The 9,061-nt window shown below is 43.4% G+C and overlaps 1 protein-coding gene across 1 annotated transcript; it reads right to left on the reverse strand.

The window, feature by feature from the left end:
- Positions 1-593: 593 nt before the first annotated feature.
- SLC30A1 (solute carrier family 30 member 1) lies at positions 594-7,781 on the reverse strand. The gene is made up of 2 exons (XM_032393149.1): positions 7,099-7,781; positions 594-5,423 (listed from the first exon to the last, which is right to left on the reverse strand). Exons 1-2 carry the CDS (start codon positions 7,718-7,720, stop codon positions 4,522-4,524), a joined length of 1,524 nt encoding a protein of 507 aa, XP_032249040.1. The 5' UTR covers positions 7,721-7,781; the 3' UTR covers positions 594-4,521.
- Positions 7,782-9,061: the final 1,280 nt, after the last annotated feature.

Here is a 9,061-nt window from a genome sequence, read left to right on the forward strand (position 1 = left end):
AACCTTCTCTTTAACAAGGTTCCACCGTATTGATCCTCAATCCTCCATTCCATGCCCCTTTGCCTCTCAGCCCCCATCCCTCCTTTCAATTTTAACCTACATGAATCCTTCCAAAGATCTTCATCCCTTCTTTGGAGTATTACGTATTTATCAATTCTATTTATCTATTGCCATTTACTGCCAAGTGATTTTTTCTTATGCAGTTTTTACCTGCTTATCTCCTAGCCAGAAGCACAAGTTCTTTAAGGAAATTGTAAAGTATTTAATAATCCTTGTTAGTAACTATGCTCACAAATAGCAAGAACCAAAAGAAGCAGGTTAACCTGTAATTACATAATGTAATGTTAATGTTTGTAACAAAAAAATTTCACAGCCATTGATTATTTCATGTTAGTGAGGCTTTGCTGTGTTACCCTTTCTATTTCTATTGCAATTTTTGCCCATCTTTTTCCTTTCACAATACTATCCTATAACCTGGTCATCCCGTACACCTAGCAACACTTAAGCTGCAATTTCCCTTTAAAACACCTGAAGTCTACATAACCCAACCTAGTATAGGAGGGGAGGCCACATGCACAAAACAATGAAGCAGATATTAAAATTAGTTTATTTTTCTACTTAACTTTTAATAAATGAGAAGAAACACAGTAGTCTGTCTCATAAAGAACATTTATAATACATAACAATCCATAAAGCCTCATGGTGAGGTAGGAACAGCTTTGGAAAACAACGCACGGTCATAAAACATACAAAAAGTTAGGTAAAATGTTGCAGCACTAAAGGACATTTTATCTGCATCTGCATTTAATGAGATGATAGTTGCATTTAACTGTGCCACATCTGGCCCAAAAGACAGGCTATGGTCGACACAAAACAACACAACATGGAAGTTTCATAAAGAATCACAGAATACATTGATACACTTCATTGTGCTGTTTCAAGGCAGGACCATAACACGGCAATTTGTGTCTTTTTATATATAGCCACATAATAATTGTATGTTACATTCCCTTCAGCATCTTTTTGCCAAAGACGCTGGACCACAAAATTTTTGGTTTAAAAGTTTAAACTGAATGACATACAAAAGGCTCTTGTGCCAGTGAAAATGACTGCTAAATATTCCAGAGCTTGTTAGTAAAACAAAATAGCATCGCCACATAGTATCGGTAGAGCTACATCAAAATAGTGCTATTACAATTCCCGTTTCAGATGGCCAAACACTGTATTTGACAGTTTTCCATTTAAAAAGCAACCAAAAAACCTCCACCTTCCCAAGAGTTTTAACACTGTTTTATGCCTTAACTGAAACTGAATACTTATTAAAATAAATATTTCTATATTGTAGAATTATTCTCCCTATTTGTATAAGTGTGAACATCTTAAGACAGCAGGTAAATGACATTTATATCATTCAAATGAGATCTGCTTATACACAGTAAAAGAATCTTCAACTTAATACCAGTTAGCCTACTAAATACTTCACATTAGGTTCCATAGGCCCTTTTCCCTCAAAACTTTCAAAAATTCAAAATTAACCGAGCATGTTAACAGGATACAAACATGTTAACATAGTCTTCTACCTACTGAGATTTTTCCAAGGTGCTCTTGATGGAAACTTTTCCTATTCAAATTACATACCTTAGTTATTCAAACATTGTTTTCTAAAATGCTAAAATTCATACACCAAAGTTTTTGCCCTTTTTTGACTTTTTTTAAGGTTCTAGTCTGTATTTTTACAATGCAGATGCCCTTCAAAAAACCCTTATTAAACAATCACAGAAGCTGAAAGGTGGCAACAGAGAAGGAAATCTCTCCTCACTAAGGCGGCATTTGGCTTGGAAAAATTGGAGTTGTTTTATTTCAGGCACATGCAGCACCTCCTTTTCACTAAACTGAGACAACAGACAAGTTTCTAAACACATATTCTAAATACACTGATCTTGCTCAAATATAAAAGAGCCAGCAGGAGAGATGCACCTCCTAAAATTGATGCATTGCTATAAAACAGCATATTTAAATATTGGGTTTAAGTCTCCTAAAAATTCAGGGTATTTCCCTCATTTTCTTTCAGGAAGGAATAAGCTATTTTGGAAATGACACTTAAATCCCACAATATTTAAATATAAAAGCATTTTTTAAAAGATAATGCTAAAAATGGGTTAGAAAGTGCATTGTCAAGAAATAAATAATTCTCTGCTAAAACTCAAAAGGTGAGTCAGTGCCCACGGATTTTGCTATTATGACAAAGTCCTTTGAAAAAAGAATTCTATGGTACCACTTTGTTACATATAAGCAATTTAAAAATTATGAAAAGTGAAATAACTGAAATCTAAAGGCTGTTACCTTCAAAGCACTTCTGGAAAAAAAAAAGCCCTTGTCCCATGCTTATACACCATTAAAAAAAAAAAAAAATCCTCATTTAGCTGATGTTTTATACATTATACAACCTTTAAGAAAGACCCAATAAAGCATTTGTCAAGAAAACCCCACTGAATGTATTTTACCAGTTATCCTATTATATGTGTCATTACCAAAATGTTTCTGTAACATAAATTGTTTTAAGATCTTAATAAAATGGTTTGTAGTTTTAAGTGTTGAATCAGGAATGTACGTGATACAGTACAGTTTGAAGCTCTCTCCTTTACCCATATGATGAGATTCCCGAATTTCATGTTTAAAAAATTTTTTCTGCAAAATCCAAAGTAACTTCCAGTTTAGGAATTGAATTACACAATTATCAGATAAGAGTATTAAAAGATCAAGATGTATTGCAAATTGGTGGGTTATGGTTTTGGCCCATTATAGCAAATGTGAACTTACAAACTGTGTTCCTAAAATTACCTCATTCTCATTGGAAAAATCGGCTGTTCTTAAATAGGCCCATTGCCAGCAATAGGCTTATACTAGAAAAAAAACACACCATCTACCACAAAAGATCCCTTTAAAAAGTTAACTGTCCAATGCCAACACTTTCATCTTAAGACCCATTAAACAATGAATTATTTCAAATCCCAAAAGAGAGCCATCCCAAAAGTAGTCAGCTATAAAAGTTACTGAAGTAGTCAGGATACCTTATTTCTAGAAAAATAGAGCTATACATGATAACTGATATTAATATTCATCCTTACGAGGACAAAAATCTAGTTTCTTCACAAAGCATAACCCCTCTCTGTCAAGAAAAATATAACTTAAATATCCTTAAATAATATTTGTGTATGGATTCGAAACCCATTAGCAACAATGAAATAGCCAAGAACAATTTCCTGTGTAGATACTGTGGCATCTTACAAAATAAGCCACTATTGCAAGATCTGAGCAATGTCAAGACAGGATGACCTACAGAATCTTAATTACTAATTTTGCCTTAACTTTGTTTTTTAAGAATTTAATATCCAAATTGCATTAACCATTAGATTTCCTTTTTCTCCTAAGTCAATGGCTCCGGGCAAAGCACAAGAACTGCTGGTTGTACTCGAAAAAATCTCCGTTTGAATCCATTCACGATTGGTTACCATGAAATGACTCTAATTTTTGCTTAAATATCTACAATTTGAAAGATTACACGAATAAGCTTGCATTTAACATGTAACTATCAGATTAGCTTTAATGTCCTTAAAAATATTTACCGTATATACTTCATAAGTAAACTTTCAGCTCAATGTTCCTAATGCCAATCTTTCAGAGAAAGTAATGCTGGTGAATATGTCCACATTTTAGACTAACTTTGGTAAAAGAAAACATGAGTTAAAATTCTCCCAATAATTTAAAAATGTGGTCTGAATATTAACTTACAACAATCTAAATATTTAATTTGGTAAACCTTCTCCCCTGCTATTACTCTCTGTATGCCCTATTATATGTAAACTGTAGTTCAACTTGTTAATTATCTCAACTGTTTATTTAGAATAATACTCAGCAATATAGAATCCAGGATAGTAACTGATCTTTAGTATTACAAATACCCCATGTAAAGAAAAAAAAGGAACTTCTCCTAATAATATCCATGAGTCATTCTGAAAAACATGCTATGTAATGATTTCAGAGGGCAAGTAAATATTACCTAAAACGTCAAAGGAAGCAAACCTGTTGATGATTTTTCAAGTTTAGTGATTATAATTCTAAAAAACAAAGTATAACACTGGGGGGAAAGAAAAGCAGAGAAATTCCAGTAACAATTGTAATTTATTTATCCCCCTAATTAATTTTTTACCATGGAAAAACTGGAAATCAAATGTCATTATGTTATATAAGGTTTATACTTACTTTAAACAAAAATGTAACATAGTGTTAAAACTGGCTTTCCAAAATTGTTACAGCATAGCTGTACTCTGCACTAATAATCACAAAGTTGTAATATAGAACTCTGTTAAGCAGTCCCATTATGTTCTTACAAAAATAGAATTAAACTGTGTGACCAGACAAGGACTTCAATTACACTACTTGGCAAACTTAGAATTTCAATGGAGTCTTTTTCCTCTTGCAGTTTAAAGCAAAAGTCAAATATCACATCTTTCTCAAGACTCACAAAGATGATTCAGGTTGTTTGTTTGGCATTTTTTTAATCTCTATCACAACAGCAGGGATGCTTTCAACTTTAGTCCTCCTGGGCTTCTTCTCTAGATTGTCACTAAGTTCTAGACAAGAAATGCTAACTGTTGGGGCCTTTTCTGCATCCTTTCCAGAAGGGGCTTGTGGCCGTGTCCCACAACATTGCTTCAAAGCACACTGAGTTCTGCAGGCAAGTTCACATGGGACTACACTTGATTTAGAGCCTACACTAGCAAATTCAGGCTGAATGGTAGTAGCGTGAATTCCGTGATTATGAAAAACGTCTTTAATGATTTTGGCCACCTGCATGTATGATGTCGGGTCTTCACATTTTATGTGAGCAGTGGCAATGATTCTGCTTCCAGCAAGTTGCCAAACATGTAATTCATGAACTTCCTCAACTCCTTCAACATCTCGAAGTTCTTTTATCAAATTTTTGATATCAATTTGTTTAGGAACAGTTTGTAGAAGAATAAGAGCAGATTCCTTAAGTAATGGGTAAGTTGTGTAAAGAAGTATACAAACCATTACAATGCAAAGAGTTGGATCTAAATATAGCACCCAGCAAGGACCGGCCTCATAAACTGTTGCATGAGTACTATTAACTATTTCTACAAATGCTTTGCAGGGGTCAGGGGTACATGGATTCACACAAAACTCCCCTTCAGGACAACCCTTCCAAGAAAAGTAAAAGACCAAGGCATTTACTACTACAATCACTGAACCCAAAGCATCTCCAAAGACATGCAGAAAAACTCCACGCATGTTAAGTTGTCCAGCCTTATCATCATCTTCCAATTCCACATGGTCAGGTTCTCTGATAAGATTCCCATTCACTTGTACTTCCACCGCATCATTTCTGGACTTTTCTGGATCTACAAAGAAAGAAAAAATGCTGTATCAAATACATTAAAGTGTTTATACAAACATCTTCATCTAATTCCATTTTAGTGAAAGAGGTGAACATTTTTCATGGAACGTAATTTAAAAATGTGCCCAGGGCAGTTTAGTATAAACTAACATTGGGAACAAGCCAGGGCATAACGGCCAGGGCTAAATCAAGTCATTAGGAAGATTATTGCCTCCCTATTCTCACCACCCTCCTACCTCCCCACCTCCAAAAAAAAGTTCATCTTTTCTGTGAGGGGGTGGGGGTGCTGTGAACATTCTGCTATGCTTTTTGGCATATACAAAAAGAAAACATAAAATTGAATGCTATCTCCCACAAACTAAATGCGACTATGGAGAAGTCTACTACAAATGCCTGATTTGACCCACAGCTCCAGTCACTCTTTGTCCTGAAGGTGGTGTGGCTCACTCAAACTTTTATCATGAATAGAAACCACAGAATCTCTTGGTGGAGAGGGTTTAGAAACTGACAGATCAAATATAAACCCATCAACAATCATAAACTTCAGGAAAAGTTGAAATAAATGATCTCCATCTACTCTATCAGTTCTTAAACCAAATGTACCCATCTTTTAAAGGAATTACTGTATACACACCGGAACAGCTTAATTTTCTTTGGAATAACACCTTGCAGAGTGGGAGTGAGGGGAAATTCAATTGTTTATTAAACCTTTTCAGTGTACAAGTTCAATTTCATTAACACGATATCCTGCATCTTCAAAAAAGAACAAGTTGTCTATGTAGTATCATACCACTAAGCAAATAAATGTAAATGAAAAAAAATTGGAAGGAAATACACTAAATTGTTAACGTCATTAGAACCTGGGTACCTGGGCTTTGGTTGATTCCTTTTCCCGGCTCTTTTCTTTCAACATTTTCCAAATTGCCTTCAAGAGCAATTATATTTAGAATGAAAAGCAATTATATTTAGAATGAAAAGCATCCAGTAAAAAATAAGATGAGTAAGTTACCATCACTTTTATTTTAGTATGATTTGGAAAGTCCTAAGTGAAATGTTAAACACTACCAAACTGGTCCTAAATCTAGGATTTGCAAGATCAGGCTCAGACTTTAGATAATTAACTGAAATACACATTGCCATTCTTAAAAGAAACCTCTAACCAGGGTTTTGAGCTCAGGAGAGTCAATGGCTAGACGGCTCGGAATATAATATTGAGAAACTTGTTTAAAGGGCACAAGAACTACTTGGGCAGGGCAAGGTTTCAAATGGCCAACAACTAAGGATGAATTGGGGATTCTCTCCGTTTCCCAAGGGGTGGCGGCCAAGAAATTTACTTAGGAGGCACTTATGATTCCGTGAAAACCGAAATCAGACAGTCCCTTGAAAGGACCACTCGTAAGGGCGGCTGTGGACTGCAGCGGGCTGACGGCCCCCTCCCGACCCTCTGCCCGCTTTCCAAACCACAGTCCCCACCGCCACCTCCAGCCGCGCGCCCCGGGTGCTAGCACCCGGCCGAAAGGAGTCCTATTTCCCCGTGTGCCCCGCGGGTGCGCGACCTGGAGGGCTAGAGGCGGCGGCGGCGCGGGCACCAGGGGGCGTGCGGGCCATCCCGCCCAGGGCCAGGCTAGGGTCCGGGCTTCCCCTGACCCAACCACCTGCGGTGGCCACTCTCTCCTCACCTGGCCGGTCCAGTTTCAGCCCGTTGGAGTTGCTGCTATTGGACACCAGGGTGTTGGTCTCCTCCTGGTCGGGCCTCTGCTCGCCCGGGGTCACGTTGTCGTCGCTGTCCCCGGCGCGGTTGCTCTTGCCGCGGACCCCCTTGGGGAGACCGTGGCCGTGACCGTGACCCCCGTGCGAGTGGCCGTGGCCGGAGTCGTTGCCGAAGCCGCTGTGATGGTGGAAGAGGCAGAGCCCCATCACGTTGACCAGCAGCCCGGCCACGCCGACCCCGAAGACCACGAGCGGCTGCTGCATCTCGTGCGGCTCGATGAAGCGCTCGATGGCCTCCAGCAGGATGGCGAAGCAGAGGCCGGTCAGGAAGATGGCGTTCACCAGAGCCCCCATCACTTCGGCCCGGATCCAGCCGAACGTGTTCTTCTGGGTGGCGTGGGTCCGCCGGGCGAAGCGCTCAGCCACCAGCGCCACCACCAGCGCCAGCACGTCCGACAGCATGTGAAAGGAGTCGGAGAGCATCGCCAGCGACGAGGTCACCCGGCTCACCACCACCTCCAGCACCATGAACATGAAGGTCAGCATCAGCATGCACACCAGCCGGCCCCGGTTCCGACCCCAGCACCCCATGGCTGCGGCTCAGGGGGCCCGCCGAGCGCGGCCCCGCGGCTACGCTGGCGGTGGCGGCGAGTCGCCGGCGGCCGGCGACCCGGCGGCGGAGGCGGGAGGGCGGCGCGGGGCTCTCGCCGCCCGACCGGGCCGCTCGGGAAACCTCTGAGTGGCCTCCGCGGCCGGACGGGGACGAGCCCGGGGTCAAGCCGCCGAGCCCCCGCGCCTGCGGGCGTCCCCGGCGGGCCGGCAGCGCGCAGCTCCTCAGGCGTCGGTGCTCAGAGCCGGCGCGGAGGCCCGGCTCAGCCCCAGCAGTCCCCACACCCACAGCGGGGCGGCAGAGGCCGAGGCGGCGGCGGCGGCGGCGGCGGCGGCGGCGGGGCGCTGGGGCTCTCGGAGCCCGGGGACGAAGAGCCGGAGCAGGAGCAGGAGCAGGCGGGCGGCGGGGGCGGGCGACGGGCAGCTCCGCGCTACGAAGGCTCCCAGCATCTGCAGGGCTCTCCGCGCAGGTCTTCCCCTCGCTCGTCTCCTCCGCTGTGGCTCGGGCCGGGAAGCCGACGCCTGAAGAGCTAAAAAGGCGGCGGCCACGGCAGCTGCACTCGGCCCGGTCTCCGGCGCCTTCTTCGCCCCCCCGCCTTTGCAGACGGTTTACAAAAAAACTTTGCTTTGCACTCGGAACCCCCGTTTTCACACGGACCCGAGCGTGACAAGGCCCCGACGCCCCGCCCACCAGGCCCGGCACGCTTCCCCATTGGCCAGAACCCCCTCACGACAGCCTCCGCACTCCGCCCACCCGCGCTCGCTATTGGGTGAAGGCTCGGCGGGGCGGGAGGGGGCGGTGTCGAGGCTCCAACAGATGGGGGCGGGGCCCTTCCCTCCAGGAGCCGGGCGTGGGCCGGGGGCCGTGGCCGGGTGCAGCGGCGGGCGTCGTGGGGGAGGGTAGGGGGCGCGGGCCGCGTGCAGCAGGAGGGGGAGGGGCAGGCGGGCTCCCCCGGCATGGCCGGGCCGCTGCTCAGGCCGTGCGGGTCCTCGCGGCGCCCCGCACACCTCCGGGGGCCGGGCAGCAAACAGACTTTGATCCTCCGAGCTGAGTCCACGTGGTGAAGGGAGGCTCGGGAGACAAGTTGACCAAAGTAAAGCCATTTTGGTATTTAGGCTGACCCTTAACCTAAAAGTCAGCAGGTCATAAAAAGAGTCACAAGATCCCACTCATGGAAGACCACAAGACCCGACTCCCTCTGGCAGTAAAAGTCATAGAGGCTGGACATTCTTAAAATTGCTCCCTGTGGGTAATTCCACAACCCTAAGACAACAGAAAAACTCACCGCTCAGTGTAAATGATAAAGTTAAGCAGTAAGCCCC

This window comes from Phoca vitulina, unplaced genomic scaffold (genome assembly GCF_004348235.1).
Source record: "Phoca vitulina isolate PV1807 unplaced genomic scaffold, GSC_HSeal_1.0 scaffold71, whole genome shotgun sequence".
NCBI classification, from domain to species: Eukaryota; Metazoa; Chordata; class Mammalia; order Carnivora; family Phocidae; genus Phoca; species Phoca vitulina.

What these genes read in the sequence shown, in the direction of transcription:
- SLC30A1 (XM_032393149.1), bottom strand. Translation starts at nt 7,720, where the DNA reads ATGGGGTGCTGGGGTCGGAACCGGGGCCGGCTGGTGTGCATGCTGATG. An exon ending in GCTGAAACTGGACCGGCCAG is followed by an intron (nt 5,424 to 7,098) that starts GTGAGGAGAGAG and finishes CTTTCTTTGTAG; the next exon opens with ATCCAGAAAAGTCCAGAAAT.